At 56.0% G+C, this 19880-nt stretch overlaps 3 protein-coding genes across 3 annotated transcripts; 1 reads left to right on the top strand and 2 right to left on the bottom strand.

Moving 5' to 3' along the window:
• Positions 1–698: 698 nt before the first annotated feature.
• On the bottom strand, positions 699–5768 carry VOLCADRAFT_106517 (amine oxidase-like protein; the record flags this gene model as incomplete). The annotated part of the gene is made up of 8 exons (XM_002954687.1): positions 699–938; positions 1064–1129; positions 2804–2991; positions 3397–3592; positions 3894–4102; positions 4350–4554; positions 4844–5044; positions 5475–5768. 8 exons carry the CDS (start codon positions 5766–5768, stop codon positions 699–701), a joined length of 1599 nt encoding a protein of 532 aa, XP_002954733.1.
• Positions 5769–5881: 113 nt separating this feature from the next.
• On the top strand, positions 5882–7364 carry VOLCADRAFT_65159 (uncharacterized protein; the record flags this gene model as incomplete). The annotated part of the gene is made up of 4 exons (XM_002954737.1): positions 5882–5925; positions 6120–6186; positions 6348–6751; positions 7214–7364. 4 exons carry the CDS (start codon positions 5882–5884, stop codon positions 7362–7364), a joined length of 666 nt encoding a protein of 221 aa, XP_002954783.1.
• Positions 7365–13451: 6087 nt separating this feature from the next.
• Positions 13452–18852, bottom strand: VOLCADRAFT_121346 (uncharacterized protein; the record flags this gene model as incomplete). Its single annotated transcript, XM_002954686.1, has 6 exons — positions 17655–18852; positions 16987–17087; positions 16509–16643; positions 15875–16389; positions 15353–15442; positions 13452–13642 (listed from the first exon to the last, which is right to left on the bottom strand). The coding sequence occupies exons 1-6, from the start codon at positions 18837–18839 to the stop codon at positions 13452–13454; spliced, it is 2217 nt and encodes a 738-aa protein (XP_002954732.1). The 5' UTR covers positions 18840–18852.
• Positions 18853–19880: the final 1028 nt, after the last annotated feature.

Here is a 19880-nt window from a genome sequence, read left to right as displayed (position 1 = left end):
CAGCTCACAAGCAATGCCATCAATAGTAAATGCAGTCGCGCAGTGAACCTCTCCATCATTAGCAGTGCTTCATCTCGATATAGATAGATAAGAGGTGTAGATCACAAGCCACAGCAGTCCGCCTCAGAGCCATGTAAACGGGAAAAAGGCGAACACCGCACAGCGACAACACCAACTGGTGTCAAGCTCATACACTCACTCTCACGCACACACTCGTACACTCTGACTCTCACTCAAGTCATAAGCGCTCGCACATTCGCACTCACACTCTGCCGTCACGCGCGTCCTCCTCCGGCAGCTGCGGGTCCGCCATCATCCCCACTTCAGCCGCCCACAATCGCCCGAGAGAATGAACAACATAACACAACACTGCTGCTGTTGCACCCCCCCATCGCCAACGCCACTTTCCTTACCAGCCAGTAAGTCACCTTTTTCATGGAAAGGCTGCTTCCTGCCTTCCCGCCGTGCATGCAGCCAGAACGCACTCATTAAACGAGCTCTTGCTTGCTGTCAGCTCCGTTGTGATGGGGAAATTTTGTGCGCTGACCCGATGACCCGCGGGGGGGGGGGCCGTCAAACACACGTACACCGCACATACGACGACTCCGCCACAACCCTCCCCCGCGCTTCCAAACGCCCAGTAGAGATTCTCCATCCCAACAGACATGACATCCCACTCCATCGCTCCCGGCATCCCTCTACAGCTTGCTGCGTACGACAGCACCCGCGGTGACGGCAACGGCGTCCAGCGCCGCGCGGATCTGCGCCGCCGCCCGCTCCGCCGTCTGCATTGCTCCTTGAATGCAGGGGTTAATGGCCTCATTAGTGGCCTCCCCAGCGAAGAACAAGCGACCCGCCACAGGGGAAGCCAGGGCGGCTCGGTCGCCCAGCTCCGCGCCCAGGGACGGATACGAGTAGGCGCCGCGGACAAAAGGTTCCTGAGGGGGGAGGGGAAGGCGGAGAAGGGTTGTGCGCGAGCCAATGATCACGATGACAATGCGACGATGACCCCGACATGGCCAATGGCATGTGGTCGGGCAGTTGCGGGACTGGAAAAGCTTACGGGAGGTGAAAAAGCTCGTGGGGGGTAATAGTGGGGGATAATGCAACGAGTGCAAGTGCGCAGATGCTGTGCGTGTTGACAGTGAGTGAGCGAGTGCGGAGTGCACACGTGCGTGCGCGCGGCGGGGACGGTAGCGGCTCAGAAAACAAAGCAAGTCGAAAAAATAATAATATTTTCGTCGGGTCAGGAGTCCCGGGACTGTTCTTCTCCTCAGGGCCGTACGACGCCGGTGGTTAAGATTGTCGTGGTTTTATTCTCAAACGACGATTAATTTTCCAGTGTGTGTGGTTGTTTTCCGGTGATTAATTCCTCAGGCATGGGACGCTGCATGCTGATAGACTGGAGCGCCCTCTATAAAAAGTCGCGGGAGAGAGTGCCGCATGGATGCTCTGTGGGCCCCCCGGACGATACTCGTACACCACTCCCAGGCGGCGTCAATTCATCCCCGTGGCCCCCATTGAAAAGCGTTCTTTAAACGACCTCACACGCCAACTCACAACAAACCACCATAAAAATAAGGCCATGGTTTTCACTCTTGGGCAGCGGCTCAGTAAACAAAGCATTGAAATATATCGCGGTCAGGATTCCCGAAACTGTATGTCTTCTCCTCATCGCCGCGATACCCTCCTGTGCGAACCAAGCCAACCAACCAGTCAACCGCTGTACAACCGCCACTCAAGGCGCAAATAGAAATCGAAGCAAAGCGCAAACTTCGATAATCCGCCCAGGAGGCTTCTTATTTTCCCTACGAAGGCAATAACAGCCAGGGACAAAAAAAGCAAAAAAAATAACACACTACTACATAAAATGTTTCCTGTCATCTTCGACCCTTTTCTTTCATGATTACGAGATATGCCTCTACGCATCACGCAACTCACTCCCCATTTTCTCAAGCTGCTGCTAACGGCACCGCATGTAACCAGCAAAACGCCTTTCAAAAAAATATCAATTGCGCACGCTGTACAAAAGACAAAAAGATTAAACCCTCCAAAAGCGCAGAGGGTTATCAAACAAGGACAACTACCAAGAGGAATTTTGGATGTCGTGGGTTTCTGATGCGACGGCGGTTGCAGAGCTCAGGTGGATTAACTGAGTCCAGCCTCCTCGCGGAAGAGAGGCCTCCTCGCGGTCATGGGTCATCCCAGCCAATGATTTCGTTAACGCCACTGCCACTGCCGCCTCCGCCGCGACCGGCGTCACGCGCCCTCCCCCTCGGAGATAATATAGATCCACTGTACATATCTTTCTAACTTAGGGTTATATCTACTATTAAAATATATTGCAGTTAATATGTTTAGATATTATTTCCACATGATAGGCACCATACATCTCGAAAAAAGAGCGGCCCCTCACGGGGCCGGAATCTCGGATTACGACCTCGTGAATTCCCCAAGGAATTCCGGGTCAAATTGCACAATAAATCGACAAATGGCTTTCTTTTACAGATCGTTTTCATGGCCATGTTTCATGATGTTAATTATTTTGGGTGAAATCCTCAAATCCAATTGCAATTTGACCCGGAATTCCTTGGGAAATTCACGAGGTCGTAATCCGAGATTCCGGCCCCGGGAGGCCTGTGTCTTTTTCGTCCATGCGACACGATGCGCTATTGAATTATATTGCAACTTGCGCAATAAGCGCCTCCAAGCAAGGAAAACGCGACAACGATGCGATCACCATCAACATCACGAGAGCCATGGAATGGTGTCATGAACACAACATATGGAGTTTAACTCTTACCTTGGACCAGTCCACCACGTGGCCCTTCACGACACAAGATGAGGCGGGATGTGGGTCAGCAGCCGTTCCGAAAATCTCATCTAGCTGCTCTAAGAAGCGCTTCTGCGCCGCCTCCGGGCCCAGGGCCGAGACCTCGTCAGCTCGCTCCCCGGCGATAAAACCAACGACACAATGCGGCGTTCCGGCACCTGCGCACGTAGTATGTGACACAATACATGTTTCTTCTCATCTCGAAAACTGCTTCTAAAGCACTTGAGGCGCTCCACAGAGAAAGCAGCAGTAGTACTTGAGAGGGGTGTGCGTTCTGATTGCACATGTCTGCGAATGGTCTTCGTGTGTCCTTTCAAGATCTTTTTTATGACTTCTATGACAACTCGGGCAGCGACGCAGACCTTCCGCAGTCTTCAGCGGGGTAGCAGCAAAAAAAGCAATCAGGGGAGTGCCTCGGAGCTGGCAGCGCTGCCGGCGATGTCAAACTGGTCATGCGATCCATCTCTTTCAACATTGAGTGGTTTTTGAATTATTTAGACCCCTAAGGAATAAGCCCCAGACGACGTCCTCTTCGGAGTCCCGGAAGCTCTTAGACAGCTCACCAGGATTTGTCACAGGGTAGTTGAGCATCCAAAACTCTGGAGCAAAGGCCCCGGGACACACGACGTCGTACATGTCTTCCCTCCAAAATCGCCTGCTGAAGGACAGCACCACCTTGACCACGTTGCCCATTCGCACGCGGGACAGAGCCGCAGTCTTCGCCGCCGGAAGCGGTGGCGAGAAGGTGATGGCGCCTTGCTGCATGCGAGGGACGGAAGGCCGCAGTCATGGAGATGTAGATCGAGAAGGGAGTTTTACTGTGAATTTTTATGTTTTTTTTGAAAGAACGAAAACCGCCGAGTTGAACTCAAAGGAGAGAAAGCAACAACGCAAGGGAAGAGGACATTAAAAGATCGGGGAATTGCTTGTAATAACGCGCAGCCTCTGAATTCGCAAACGCGGAAACTACGTTGATGATTACTAAAATATGTTCGGACGCTGCTGAAAGACGGGAAGCACTGCAGGCAGTACGCAGTTCTGCGCACGAACGCACGCACACCTGCAAGATAGTCACAGGCACCGTAAGCAGTGCTGCCTGGCACCGCACTACTCGCCCATCAGCCGCGCAAATCCGCACGCCGCCTTTCGCTCCGGCCTCTCCACCGTACGATATGCTCGATACGACCCAGCTGGTTCGTACATTTGCGTCTCGGGCCAGATGGGTAATCACAGAGCCCATGGAGCGATCCATTAAAAGATACGTCTCACCTGGTAACCGATTTAGCGGGAAAACAAAATCCTGATCTTGAATTTGAGTTTGAAATCTTTAGTTTTGAGTTTGAAATCATGAAATGAAGGTAAGCAAATGAAAAACATGATCGGAGCTGTAAGAACAATGATATGGGATCGTAAAAAACGTCTACAAAACGTGGCAACATGAAAGAGGCGTGGTGTGAAACCTATTTGCTGTGTTGTGTTAAACCAAGCCCGCCCTCGCTTTGAAGTTTCGACCTACCCGAATCCCAGCAGCGGTTCTCCTCAATCATCTCTCGCACACCCAACTGCTTTAACGAACAACCGAAGTCGTTCGCATAGCACGCGTCCGCAACTGCCATCTGGCGCTGGGTACAGCCCTTAGCCACCATCCACTCCGCCGCCGACTGATCTCGACCCGGAGGTGGGTGAGCTTCATCACCACAGTCTCCGAACAAATCGTGAACCTAACAGTAAATTGACAGACAGGAATGCTAAATACTGTGTATGTATGTTAAGAGATATTTAATACTATAATTAAATATCATGGACTATATCTGTAGAAGGGCGTAGCATGCCGAAGAGAAGTGCAGGTGTGAAATTTCCGATGTTTCGGAAGTCCACGACCAAAGACAGTCAACGTTATCATATAAAAAATCAACACCGGTGGGCGAAAGTTCTCTCGTCCTCCATTCCTCCGTTCTTCTTGCCTTTCAAACATCTGTCACATGCTCTCCCCTATTTCTCAAGACTTACTTTGTCTACTTCGTCGTCCACGTCCTGGTCGTTGATCAGTCCCTGCCCTCCGACTTCAGGACCGAAGTACCACCAGTCGGGCCATTCTTTCTCCCCAAACTTCACACCCAGCTGCTGCTCCACGAAGCGAACAAAGACGGAATTGCGACCGTGAACGAACTCCGGTCCAGCCTCAATGGGCCAAGGAGCCATCCCATGGACCTGAAACATAAATTAAGGGGAAGGTGAGAGAGGAGGAAAGAACTTATTGGGTTGTGGAGAAGAGAGGGTGGAAACGCGGAGGGCTTAGGCTTCATAGGTGAGAATAGAATGGTCGTTGAGGATGGGGAGGAAGGGCGTGCACGAAAGTAAGGCTAGATGGTAGAACAATGTGCAGCCCAACAGCGTTCCACTTTCACTAAGTCGCGGTAGCTTACAAAGCCAATCCGCAGCGGTTAAGCAAAAATGATTGCATGGTTTTCTTAATATTAGTTTGAAAAGTCAAGTTGCAAGTATGGAAGCGCTAATAGAAATATGCAAGCTTTGGGAGGCTGCCATTTTGACGCCGCCAGGGTGAAGAGCCTTTCGCTACCTTGTCCCTCAGCTGGTCAGCATTAGCGCGTTACCAAAAACCTGGGATGATGCAGCATACCTGCTTGATGCGGCCGCCGACGCGGTTCTGTGCCTCCAGAACCACGACGTCGGGGAACCGTTCCTTCAGTAAATGCGCCGCATAAAGCCCTGACAAGCCGCCACCTATGATGGCAACGCTATGGTATGACTCCATTGCGCGCCGAGGTTGTTGGACTTGTCTGAGCCGCCAACGTTTATACGTTAGCTGCTTTCTATCAAAAATGCAACCAGGCGAACAAATTTTGCGCTCATTACACGCCCGCGCTTGGTTGGCCGCAATACAGCTACGAGATTGATAGCCGGCGGCCTTCATATTTGACCAACATGCCGTTGTCTGGTACAAGGTACGTACACGACGCTGTACGACACTCGGCCTTCCCAGCTATGCAAGCTTTGCGCGGATGTGCGATGTGATGTTTGAGAGGAATGTTGGCATGGTACAGGCTATGTAAGCTGCATGACCTATATACGTCTTAGGAACACTGTACTCGACTTGAATTATAGACGAAAACATGGGGTTTCAGCTAACACCCGAGTCCTTACGAAAGCTTTGCAAGGACCTGAAAATGTGAGAGACTGTATTGCTCATGATTAGGGTTGCTGGGTTACCGCTGGGCATATATGTTGACTTAACCGTGGACTGTATACTCCGCAGCTATACAAGTTGTCCCGAGCTTAACGATGTCTTGCACTTACAATGCAAGGGTATTACCAAGCTGGAGAATCTGGACGTAAGACCATCATCTCAGCGGTTCCTCGGTTAGCAGACCCATGCGAACTTTTGCAAACGCTCTGGGCATCTGCTTTCTGATCTGTGTGCGCAAATCACGATGTTAGGCATTGTTTTCGCACCGAGGTTGCATGCGCTTGACATGCTTACCGTGCTCTGCAGGCTTATACAGGATTAAAGACCTTGTATCTCGAACAAAATGCGATTTCGGATATCGAGAACTTGGACAAATTGGTCAACCTACGGTGCTTGTACCTCGGAAAGAACATGATTTACAGTACCCTTGGGCTGCAAGCCCTCACCAATTTGGAGACGCTGGACTTGGCAGAGAACGTGATCTCAACAATAAACGATCTTTCGAAGCTTCCTTTATTAAAAACGCTTAACATCTCGGGGAACAGACTCCACACCGTCGACGACATCCGCGACTTGGCTGCATGCCCGCAACTTCAGTCCTTGGACATGGCCTCCAACCGTCTAGAGGCACCGGAGGTAGTTGACTTCATCTTGTCTATGCCGCTGCTCTACCTCAGACTAATGGGCAATCCAGCAGTCAGCAATTACAAGTACGTCGTGGACCCGGCCCCTTTCCTCTATGGCAACCCCCCATCCTCCCCCCCCCCACTCTCCGCCACATCCGCTATTCCTGCTATTGCCGCCATGGGCCGCCCTCCCCACACCGCCGGATCCCCGCACCGCTGACCCCCCCTCTCCCCTCTACACACACATCGGCGGGGGCCCCCATGCACGAGATCCTACCACACTTGCATCACCTATCGCCTCAAAGCACCCCACCCACCTACCCACCCGCAGACCTGCCCGACTCATCCCCCGCCCCACCCTAACCCGTCTCCTCGCCGCAACCCCTACACCACCTCGCGACCTTGCCTCATTTCCCCCCGCATCTCTCCCGCCTCTCGCATCCCCTCCTCACCCCCACCCACAACACACCCCAACCTCACCTCACCACAACCCGATTCCGAACCTGCCGCACCTTGCCTCAATTCCAACCCTAAAACACTGCACAGGCACTACCGCAAGACTCTGCTGGCCCGCATGCCCAGTCTGAACTACCTGGATGACTCCCCGGTGTTCCCGAAGGACCGCCGCCTCGCAGTGGCATTTGTGGAGGGAGGAGGAGTGGAGGCGGAGAGGGCCATGAGGGAAACTATTAGGTAGATACCTGACCGGACTGAACTGGATAGGGGTCTTACGGGTCTGGGGTGTGGGGGTAACCAGCACGGGTCAGCATGATGACCACCGTCTTGTTCGTCTCGGAGTCTGTCTGTCTGTCTGTCTCGACATTAATCTATTGGTCTCGAGCAACGTTTACGAGTCTGTTAGGGTTTTATTCATTTCCTAGCCGTGTCCATACCCTGGGCCCTTGCCTGGCCCGGATTCCGCCGGGCCCTCCCGTTCCTTGCCTTCCAGGCGCGAGGAGGACGAGGCCCGGGAAGCCCAGCGACGAGCCTTTGACGAGATGGTGGAGAGGGCCCGTCTGCAGGCCCCGGAGCCACACGACCCCATGCGCTTCAGAGCAGTGCCGCCAGGTAGGGCCGGTTGTGGGGGACATCCCGCATGACCTCCGCAAGGAGGGGTGGCGGGGTGGCAGGGGGCGCGGTTTTGAAGGACTGAAGCCGCGTGCGATGCTGTGTGGTGCTAGGCGGGCTCCACGCCAAGGGTCATGTATTTATGGGATGAACGAGACGATTCAGGGGTAAGGGCAAAACGGCCAAGCGGCGATTCACGGCTTAGTTATAGGAATATGTCGGTTGGCCGAGGGAAGGAAATGGTTCTTTTTGAAGAATGCCAGGAGAGGGGTTTATCAGCCTCCCGTCAGGGAGAGGTGAGTCACGAAGGGGAAGGCTCGTTACGGCACGAGTGCACACACACATCCACATGCAAACACACCTCGCCACCTCTTGGGAGAAGGGTTGCTTTCCCCTCCGTGTGTTGGGAAAAAAGGTGGGTGGGTGTTAGGTGGACAGAGAGCTCTGTTGTTGCCTTGCTCGCCGCCCACCTCGATGGCTGAGTGGCTGTAGCAGGTAGGATGGCTAAGAGCTGGCCGTAAAACCCTCTAGTCCACTTGCATGGCTGCATGGCTGGCTGACCTCCAAGATACGTCAGCAAGTAGAAGCATGTATCGCTTTGGGGCACCTCCCGTCTATCGTTCCCCGGCCGTTAAATGGCCGCCGACGTTACTCCGGACGGCCGGAAAGCTTGCCAACAACTGACTAAACCATTTTCGCCGTAACGAATAGGGGAGAGCGACAGCGACGAGGAGGGGCTCCCGGCCCTGTACCGTCGGCGGAACAGGGCCGCAAGTGCCGCCGCCGCTGCTGCTGCTGCTCCTACAGCCGCTGCTACAGCTGCTGGTTCCTCTGAGGCTCCCACGGAGGATGCTGCAGGCGGCGCTGCTGCCGCTGCTTCTTCTTCTGCTGCGGTGGCGGGTACTGCAAACGGTGACGCCAATGGCACGGTGACGGCGCAGCCCTCTCATATGTCCGCGGCAGTCGATGCCTCCGTATCAACCGCAGGCGCCGCCCATCCTGCCGCTCCAGCAGCAGCGGCAGTATCAGCCGCCCCGCCAACTCAACCGGCCCATGGGTCGCTCATTGTCCGGCTCGAAGAGGAGCTCCGAGACCTGGCCGCATCGGCGTCTTCACCAGGAGCGGCGGCGGCGGCAGCAGCCGATGCTAGCGGCTTACCGGTCACCGAGATGGCTGCTTCCGGTGGCGGCGTCAACACGCTCCTCCACGCATCTTTAGCGCGGTTGCATGCGGGTGTGTCCAATCTAACCAGCCCCGCGCAGCTGTGGCAGCTTCAGAACGGCGGCCACCAGGATCAAGATGTGGTGGACAGGGAAGGGACGGGGCCGAAATCCAACAGTGGTGGCTCCGGCGGCCCTGGTGGGGACGCGCCGTTGGCTCTGGGCCGCCCAGACTTCAGGTCAGGAGTCTAGTCGGGCTGGGTTGGGCCGGGGTCGGGGGGCCCCTGGGGGAGGTTGTAGCCCTCTTCCGCATAAACATCTCCACTGCTCTCTCTCTCTCTCGTCTCCCGCGTGCGGAGGAGGTCTCGTCGTTGCATTATAGCCTAATAGTCTAATCTCTCCGTGGCTCGTGTTATGTCGGGGACACCTCGCCGTACTCGTCAACACTGTCCCGGTCTTTGGAGCTTCAGTCGTACATTCTTGTAACACAAAGGAGGCTCTCCTTCGACCTCCTTGTTATGCTCCTTGGAAACCCTAGCCCCTTGAAAGCTGCATGTTGTTGCTGTTGCTGCTGTCCTTGACCCTTTGTCTGTGTCCCCCGTGTTTTCCGCGTCATCCCACGCCACGCCACGTCATCACGCCACGTCTTCAGAGAGGAGCTTCGCGAACGGGCCATCGCTCGGGCGGCAGCTCGCGCGGAACTCGCCAATGCAATGGCGGCAGCCGGCGGCGGCGGCGGCTCCGACGACACGGCTATGTCGCCGTCAGCAGCAGCGGCGGCTGCGGCGGCAACATCCCTACGCGGCACCTCCCACGCGCCGCGGACCAGTAGGCCGGTGTGGCGTACTCCCGACTACCAACGCCTCTGGAGCATGGCGCTGCAGTTGGGTGAGACGCAGGAACAGGAACAACAGCAGCAGCAGCAGCGGACAGATGCCGGCGCGGCAGGGTGGCAGGGCAGGGAGGAAGAGGAGGAGGAAGGGTTGCTTGGCGGTGCCGCCGCTGCCACCGCCTCAGACGGCGGGTTGCTGCGATTGCAGGAGCCACAGCTGCTGCGGTACGTGCCGGTGGCAGCGGCAGGTGCGGGCAGGCTGGAAGTTGAGGAAGGCAGCGGCAGGCCGGATGATGACGGGGCTGCGGCAGCGGTGCCGTCACCGCCGTCGCCGACGATGGCGCAGCTGTTGGTTTCATTAGACTTGCTGACGGTGCCGCCGGAGATATTAACGCCGGATGAGGCGCAGAGCATCGCGGATTCTGCTATGGGATACGACAGGATCCAGCGCGGTCTTGGGGACGGCAGCGGCTTGCTGCACGGTGGCCGCGACGCGGATCTGGATTCAGCTCGGTCCCGTGGCGAACGAATTTCAGATCTAGATCTTCGCGTAGCAGAAGTTGATCTAGATTCCGCGCGGGGAGCCCTGGTACGGCCCTTTGCCCTCGGAGACATCGACTCGGCGCGGTCGTACTCGCGGCCCGCGTCATCGCGCGGGGACCCAGAGGACGGCGAGGAAGACGCGGCGGCTGCGGGCGAGGTCGGCGGCGACGACGACGAGGCGCGTGACGGAGCGGAGGCCGTAGGGGAAGATGGCGTGGACTTGGACCTCTTGGCGGCGGCGGCTGTGGTGGCGTCACAGGGGGATTTGCAGGACTTGTTCGCACGGTACTCCGTCACGGCGTACGGCAGGGGTGACACATCGCACCTACGCCAGCGGCGAAACTCTGGAGCCGGCGACGGCGGCGAAGCTCCAGCGGCGGCGGAAGAATCTTCGACTACCCCTGACCAGCAGGCAGCCGAGCGCTGCGGTCCTGGCGGCAGCAATGACCCTGACGGCGGTAACACCAACACCGCGGCCGCGGCCGAGATCGGTACGACCCGCAGCTCGGAGTGGGCCGGGTGGCAAAACTACCCAAGTCCATCTGGCACTGGCGATCCTTCCACAACCAGCGAGAATACGGCACCCGGCGGCGTCGTGTGTCCGCTCCAAGACCGTTCAGGCGATAGCCCGCGTGCCCGGTCGGGCGGTGCGGCGGGGCCGTCGTCGCCGTCGTCGCACGGCCGACGTGGCGGGGAGCTGCCGCCGCATATCCACCCAGGACATGGACATGGCCCGGGGCATTGGAGCCTGCGGCGAACCGACACGGCGAACAATCGACCACTGGTGGGTCGCGGAAACTGGGACTGGGGCCGCACTTGCTGGAATATGGTAATTAATGGAGTTAAGGCGGAGGACTTGGGGCAGCACGGCCAGCAGGCATCACAGGTTCTTGGAAGGACCAGCAGCGGCTGTGTGTTGAACACCTTTGATGCCGCCGCGCCACGCGCCTTTTCTCGTTCGTCCGTTTTCGGAGGAAATCGGCAGTAGTTTTGTCAAGGGGATGGGAGTCCGATGTTTCCAAAGCCCGCTGCTGCTGCTGCTGCTAGGGCTGCTGCTTATGCTGCCCAAATGATGATTCCGCTACCTGGAAAACAACTTCACATAATCGCTCATGACGTATGAAAAGTGCCTATCTCCAAATCCACAGGAGAACCGTGGTGGCGGCGGCGGCAGCGGCAGCAGTGACTCGCTCCAGCAGCCGCCGCGCCAGTACGACAGCGACGTCGCGCTTGCCATTACCGGTAGTGGCGGTGGCGGCGGCGGCCACAACCGCGGCGGTGGCGCCACATCAACTACTGTTGTTGTCAGCAGCCGCAGCGGCGACGACGTTGACAATGAGGTTGTGGCGAACCCTGCGGAACTCCTGCAGCGAGCCCGGTCCATCTTGACGTCCGATAGTAGCGGTCCGGTTGGTGGAGGCGGTCCGGGTGGCGGAGGCGGTAGCGGAGGCGGTGGGGTCGTGGGTGGAAGTGGCAGCTTGCCCCGGAGCAGCTCCATTTCCCCTGCGGATCTCTACCACCAGCTTGCAGGTGCGCCCCGGGGGCCGTTTAGTAATGGTAGTGGCGGTAGTACTTGTTCTATTAGTAATAAATAATAGTAGTAGTAGTGGTGGTGGTGGTAGTAGTAGTGGTGGTGGTGGTAGTAGTAGTAGTAGTAAATTCTCGCCTTGACACGGAAGGGGGGTTGGGTTGGGGCTTGTGTGGAGAAAACGTAAAGGAAAAGAGAGGCAAGGGGCCTTCGAGCCTCCTCTAGACTCGAGTTAGGGAGGTGCTTCATGTAAGGTAAGGTTGTCCATGGCCCCCCCGGCTTTTACGGACACACCCGCACTTGTGTGCGGAACTTGTAACTTGTAAGGTTGGCGACGAAGGGTTCTTGGTGTGGTCGGTTATAAATAGTAGGTAGGAAATACATGAACGGCGTGACAGTGAATCCGCGACCAGATTACCGGTAGCTAATGCTGCCAGGGCGTGTGCGGTGCGGTTGTATTTGCGCGCAGCAGTACGGCGTCGCTGCTGCTATAGCATGCTTGCTGACTTGCTTGCGTGACGCGCCTCAGCGTCTGAGCCGGGTTTCTTCAGCTGGGCGCCTCAACGCACACGAAACTGCCGCGTCTCGTCGTAACTGTTGCCCCCTTTCCATGCGACCCTGAAAAAGGGCGTGTGGGTCCCCAAGGGGCCATGGGGTCCTGAACCGCACACCGCACACTGTGTTTTAACCGTACGCCTGGCACTTGTAAACCCTACCATTTGCCCTACCCTACCTCAACCCTACCTGAACCCGGCACAGGTCAGCTGCAAGACCCTGATACATTGGCAGCTGCTCGCCAGGCTGTGCTCGGAAGCTTGGCGCCTGCCGCATCGACGACGGCGACGACGACGAGTGTGGTGGCGGCAGCAGTCGGCGGGACTCTCCGCGCCGTCGGCAGCAACGGCGGCGTTGTGGGCACGGCCATGCCTGCTGCCCCGTCGCCACAGCCACAATCTCAGCACCCGGCTGGTCCTGGCGCCTTTGTGCCGGCAGGAGGAGGGGCCGCTGGGCCCAGCGGCCATGGCCCCGATTCCCTATCGGGATTGTATGAGCTGGATTGATGGCTGACAGGCCGGCGGTCGAGGCGCATGCTGATACATGCAGACGAGCTTGCGTCGTCTGAGACCTTCCCTTCCTTGGCGTGCCTAGGCCTCCTTCATACCTTTAAAATTTGCCCATGCTAACACATACACCTAACCAAAGTACCTAAAACACACATACGCTCGCGCACATATGTCCTTTGAACCGCATGCGCTGTAACTGTTGATGGCGGGTAGTACGGGGCAAAATGGTGGTGAACGAGTCAAGGTTTGCGTTTGCGCATTTCCAAGGAAGAATGTGCTCACTGTATGTGTGTGCATGTATCTGACACGATCTGTGCAATCACAGAGGGCTCTCCACTGACTGGGAGAAGGGCGCCTGAAGCGGAACGAGCCGGCAGTCGAATGCTTTCGCGTATGCAGCGTCAATTGAGAGGGGACCTGAGGCGAAGCGGGAAGGCGGCTGATCCGCCCGACGTAGGAAAGCAGGAGCGCGACAGAGCAGCACGTGAAGGTCAATACCTTTTTTCTGCGTGTACATACATGCGCATCCGTTGACATTGTCCTCTCGTACTGGAAGGCGGGTGGTTGTCGGTTATAAATGGTTTTATTTTCATTTGTTGGAATATGGTGCGCGTCTGCAGTGTTGGTTCGCGGTTGTGTATTGCAGGTGATGGTGGTGGATTTGCGGTTTCTCCGTGAAGACGTCTTCTTCCAAATCGGCCGGCACTTCATGTCTTGTTTTGCTCAAGATCGAATAGAAAAACCATTCTTGCGCTTTGTGGTGTGCACGTAAGTATAGTGCTGTGGTGTGGGTGGAAAGATGCGGGTGGCCGTCAGGCGGCGGCGTGGGTGAATGCAGCGGTAGCATGATGAGCCCCCGATAAACATTTGTAAAATGCTGGATGGTAAGGGTGGCTCCGCATAGTTCCCCTCAGACCACTTCCCTTGACGGGAATCCTCATCCTGGCGCCAAAGATTTAAGCGCCTTGCGTCAACGCATACTGGACAACGCTCAGCGCGTGATTTACAACATGACTCGGGGATGCACATGGTGCATCCGAATTAAGAACCACAGGGATCCCAATTTTCAGAGCATGTTACAATTCTGCAGGGATAGACAACAATGCGCGAGCTGTCAAGGGAGGGGCCCTTGTAGCGCCGACAGCATTCAGTTCCGACAATTTAACGGCAGTAAACAGCATCGCCCAACTGACATGACGAGGACTTGACCGCGTAACAATAACAAAGTGCCAAAAGCACATAATTATGTGAAGTTGCATAACCCCCCGAGAGACGGACCTGTCCTTAGGAAAGTAAAGTCTATACACAGGCCTGGTGGTGTACTATTGAGAGGTGCACTATCATCACTCAAGCAGACCGACCGACAGGAGGTATCATCAGACACACGAAGTATGGTATAAGTAGCCTCACAGAAGTATCTGTCATGTGCAGACGCCCATGTCAAGTGCGTGAGACCACTTCGCATGCTTTCAGCGCAAGTGAGAAGGCGGTGCGTGGCTCACCCAAACGCGCCGCCTCAGGTCTCACCAGGGTCGAATTCTTATAATAAAAATTGACCAAGGCTCCTGCATCTACACCTACGATCCGGCGGTGCAGATTCCAGCCCCATCAGTGCAAAGCGTCAAGGATACGCATTAGCCGGGCGATATTCCTTCTCTTAACTCAGAAGCCGGGCGGTGTGCATCGTCGTACAACTCGTATCATATGTTGAACATATGATACGTTTACCACAGCCTGGGAGCTGCTTAACCCTCAGTCGCTTGAGGGCTTGAAATGAGGCAAGCCACATCCGTGGGAAACATTTGCAAATTGACATCAGGTGGAGCGCTGATATCCGGAATCAAAACTACGTACACTCCACGTGTACGGCATGTTGGTGGCAATTACCCTAGCTACTGCCACTGCCGGGTCCTAACTGAATCCCATGTCAGGGATTCCCTGTACCTTATTAACATCATCTTCACAAACCAATAGATATTTCTCCTTTCCAAATGCACATTATCGTCGGCAAAGAAGGATGCCAAAATAATTGGATACAAGGCTGCACGACAAGCCAAAGTCAACCATCCGAACAAGGATGCGCATGCACCCTGGCTTTCGACGGGCCGGGTCTTCTGTCCTTCCTACCTAGGCCTAGGTCCAAACAAAATACGGAGTCAACTGCATCCCTAGAGCCCATCAGATGCATTTTCCTTCCTGATTTACTGCTTCCTAACCGCTTGCTTGCTAGGTGCCATGGTCCAATGAATAAGGAAAATTTGGCTCCTTCGTCTAGAACCTATCCTGATCTGACCTACCCCTATGGGCCTGTGGGCAGCATGGTTCTATGCTACGGCCTATGGGCCGGGGCAGAGCATGGTCCTACCACCATGTCCTTATGCGCATGCTTGCTTTAAGAAGCCCCCGTGCTGATGCTGCCGAGGGTCGTCGTGATATTCGGGTTCTATTAACACCGCGCGCTGACGGATCCGGCGCCCGCTAGCGATGCACCTTTGCGAAGGAACGCCAGGTTGAACACCCCGCGGGCTCGCCCGCATGCGTTGGGCCGCAGCAGTGACAGCTCCAGGGACATCGTGTTGACTGCACACACAGGCAGGGAAAAAGGGAAGCGGTAACGGCGAGGATGGCGGATGGCGAACGGTGCGGTAAAAGGGTTGCAGGTCGCAGCTGCGGGGAAAAGAGGGCCCGAGTGGTCCATTGCCGAACAACAGGAAAGCGAGGTGAACCAGGGCCTCAGCTGTCATTGAGGCCTGCATACCCCTTACATCCCCCCTGTTAAAGAACACTGTACGGTAAACAGCATGAGCTAAGGATGAACAGACACGGCTCAGCCGTCGGGTTGAAACGATAAAGTGCACGCGCCCAGATGTGCACGCGCGATGGAGATCGCTGCTTCACTTAACATCGCATGTCTGTACGTCTCAACATGGCGTTTGCTCAGCAGTGCGCTTACACATGCTTTCGGAATCCGCCCCTCTCCGTCAAGCTTTTCCTGCGTCCGCGGCCGCTCACCTGTCTCCATGTACTGTTGGTTGATCTCCTGCAGAACGTGCGCCTTGTGCCGCGCCTCCTCCTCCTGCTCCCGCGCCTCCGCCGCCTCTATGCTGGTCGCGATGAGCCTTTGCGTCAGGGAGTTGTTCTCGTGCCGCAGGGCCGCGAGCTCAACGTCTCGTGGATCGCTCCCCAGCGGCAAGCCAAAGCCATCACCACCACCCGGCTGGTAGGAGCCATTCAAAGACGAGCCATACATGCCATCAAGTGATCCTGGGCAGCCCGGCTCGGCCATTCCTGAAACGGACGCGTGCGCCAGAGCGCTTGAAGCCAGAGTTAATCCAGGCACCAGCAGGGTGAATGGAGAAGCGCGCGTCGCAGCGGCGGCGTCGGTTGGCGTGTGACCAGCGACATATTGAACGGGGGCCTGGCCATGGGCGACCTGCCGCTCGTCTTTGGTCTGGTCGTGCTGCCACGTCTCGCTGACCTCCTGCAGCTGCTGTTGCAACAGCTGGCTCTGGTCCGCGAGGGCAGCCCTGTGCATGAAGCAGCAATAGCCGGGCGGCGGTCAAATGGTAGCAGCAGCAGCAGCCCGTCACGGGCGCAAGGATTACAGATCCGTATGTCGTGAACGATGTTGGTTGACATTACCCACGAATGGCAGTGAAGGTGATAACGGTAATGGGATGATGATGATGATGATGATGATGATGATGATGATGCCCATGACATGGCCATGACGCCAACCGCGTGCCGCTGCCAGGGCATGGGAAAATCCAGGAACACGACTCTGGTGGGTAGGCAGCGCATGCAAAGCCATGCAACGAACAGCGCAAACCGGTCGTGACCGGGAATCCCGTTTAGTAAGGACGCTCATTTCTTCGCATCGCTGGAGTCTGTCCTCCCCGGTCATCCTCATACTCAAGTCCTACTCCCCAAGCCCTCAATTTGCGATCCAGCTGTGCAGAACTTCTTCGGCCATCCTGGATTGTCACGGATTGTGTGACCCAGGAGCCAAGGCGAAGTGTGGATAGTCAGCGATGCTGGAACAGAGAGTTATTGCCTCAACTTGCCCTTCGGTGCATGTCAGTAAATCGCAGGAATCACAAGCCGCAGGCCTTTGGCGGTCTCACCTGGCGCGGCTCTCCTCGGCAAGGCGACGCTCCAGATCTGCGATGTATTCCTGGCACGCCAGGAGATGCACGCCCATCTCATCGCGCGCCCCCATCGCCTCCTGCATGGCGCGTTTGTGAAATTTACTGGGTTAGTAGCGGCAGAAGGAACAGCACTGGACCGGGAGGATTTTCTCGGCCAGGAAGGAGATAATTGCTGTCCTGCTAATTTCACACATGTTCGCTTAAAAAGGTTGCATGATGGAAATGCAGCGCAAACATGGACAACCAGTCAAATATAACCCGTTTTCATGTAGCAGCACGGTATCGGCACGTGTGCTTAGCATCACACCGGCGAATGGAACAGGATATAAAAGCTCGCCACGCCCCAGGAGATGCAGACACGGCTCCGTCGTGTGCCGTGTGCTTGTATATGTTCTATTGTGCAGCAAGACTTCGGCGCTGCTGAAAGTTCATGACGTCGGAACGTAAAGGAACGCCTCGCCAGCGGCGTTCTTCTGTGACCCGGGGTGGGTTCGCAATCATCCATTGCGTTGCGGTCCCTGGTCCTCATCAAAAATCTGGGTCAACGCGTGTGCCACTCATTCGCGCTTCCTACGCCCTATTCCAGGTCCCTTCCCAAGGCAGCAGCTTCAAAGTCGCAATCAACACAGCAACACGCTGCTCACCTCCAGTTGCAGCCGCAACGCCGCCACCTCCTCCGTTCGCAGGAGTAGCTGCCGCTGCAGTGCCGCGGCACGGTCCATGAGTTCCAACGTCGCGTACATGCGTCCGCTCCCTGCGACATCATCTGGGTCACTACCGCCGCGGATGGTCTCATCTGGGTCGACATGCCGCTGTCCGCGTAGCCTGCTGTCAATGGCCCGGCGCTCAATCCGCCGTCGGCGTACGCTACTCCGCGGCGATACATCGTCAACAAGGCCCCCCATCTGGCGCCGCAGGTAGCCCGCCAAGGAGGAGCTCTCCAGGCTGACGCGACCAGGCCGATCTCCTCGGAGCGCAACGCGACACAGCAGCGACGAGGCTGCCAACACAGCGGCGGCCGCTGCATTATCTGAGCTGTGCGGCGATGCCATCCTTTCGTCGAATCGGCGCTGCATGTGTTGCCGACGGCGGTAGGAGTGTTGCCGAGTGGTGGACATGGTAAAGAGTCGACGTGTAGGGCTGCTTGGGTATGGCGGCGGTGACAACCCAGAAACGGACGGTGAGTGGTCAATGGCGGCTGATAAGGGCTGCGTCCATGGCGACAGGCAGGGCGAGTCGTCGAAAAGGGGGTTGTTGAACGAGGGCGTGGCGCGTTCCTTGCGGGGAGTTGCGTAATCTGGATAGCAGGCCGCAGCAGCTCCCACGGCGGCATCTGGGTCGTCGCTATCGCTGGGCGCGCAGGCGCTGGGGCTGGGCTCCACCGGCGCTGACACCTCAAGTGCTACCAAGTCGAACTGGAACCGGGACTCCATAGGGCTCGATGGATGTGATGGTGTCGTATGGTTTAGCGGTTGCGTTGCCGAAACTGGCCGTCCGTTTGGCGAAGTTACGATTCTTCTGCTTGCGAGGGCTTCCGCGAGAGGGCTAGTAAAAATGGCTTCTTCATCCGAATCGCATGCGCCAGCCTCGTGGGTCGTGCGGATATGGTCAACCGTGATTTGGGTCGGGACGTCTAAAGCAGAGGAATCGCTGGCGCGTCGCGAACTGGCGCCACTTGCAACGGCCGTCGGACTGCCGGGAGTTTGCTCGCGGCTGAAGGCGACGACCGAGGGATCCCGAGTGATTGATAAAGGACTGTCCGAAGATGAACTGCTGCAGCTCGCGCAATCACCGGATCCGCATGAAGAGCTTCGCTGTCGCTGCTCCATCTTGGCCAAGGCCCTGAACGAGACGAGGTGTCCAAGGGAAACGGTGCTGAACAAGGCTGAAGGCCCTAAACGTTTATCCGTAAACAGGATGCTTCATTGTACAGCCGCACCTTCGCCTTATAAGTTCAGGGGCTTGTTGGACTGGCTGGACCTAGAACCCCCCCACCACGGCCAAACGCTCACAGAGCTCCTAAGTGGAAGAATTCATAAGGGCGTAATTGGTTCGTCCAACGTCCCTTGTGGAAAGGAGCGACGCTGCACGAGCACGTCGGGTTGTGACAGCTTGACTTTTGGGCAAGCGCAAAACGAAGCGTGGCCCTATGAAGAAGGTCCACAGTAGACTTTTGCACGGGTTTGTTAGCCTACGATAAAGGTCGGTTATGCCTTTCCTGCTCGAGTCAACCCTAGACAAGTACGAGGGGAAAAGTACGGGTTGCTCGCGCGAAACTTTGCAATCCGTAGGATGGTAGCTGGCTCCTTAATGCATGGGAGCCTGAAAACGCTTGCAATATAAACGTATTTGCTTTTTTTAGGTTCAGCTGTCACCGCCTGCAGCAGGATGCATGTAATGCCCTATCTAGTTTGCATGGAGGCATGCATGCAATATCGATTCACGTATATTTAATATGCATAAATCCAGCTTTTTCTGCTTATCGTGATATGATAATAACAAGAAGATGTACCTGCTAATGCGGCGTTTAGCCCCGGAACCAACCGTTGTAACCTCTTTTTCGCTTCATTACCGCCTCAATCTCTCCAGAGCTCTGTTGCCGTGGTGAACTTCTCTGATCTGCAGGATGGGATTGAGTATATGGGGGAGCATGAGTTGGTATGATGGAGTATACGGTAGTGCAGACAAATGTCCTGCCTGGCAAAGAGCAGCTATCCATCGTACATGTACACTTAACAATTTATGATGCCTAGGAGGGGAGCCATATTAAGCATCGCTTGAACCCTGGGTCATGTTCGTTATCTTTGTTTTGCACTATACAAGCATTTCCTAGCAAACATTCACCCTGATTTTTACATAAAATTAAACTC

This window comes from Volvox carteri (genome assembly GCF_000143455.1).
Source record: "Volvox carteri f. nagariensis unplaced genomic scaffold VOLCAscaffold_45, whole genome shotgun sequence".
NCBI lineage: Eukaryota > Viridiplantae > Chlorophyta > Chlorophyceae > Chlamydomonadales > Volvocaceae > Volvox > Volvox carteri.
The sequence above is the reverse complement of the archived record's forward strand: the minus strand, read 5'-3'. Positions and strand labels throughout refer to the sequence as shown.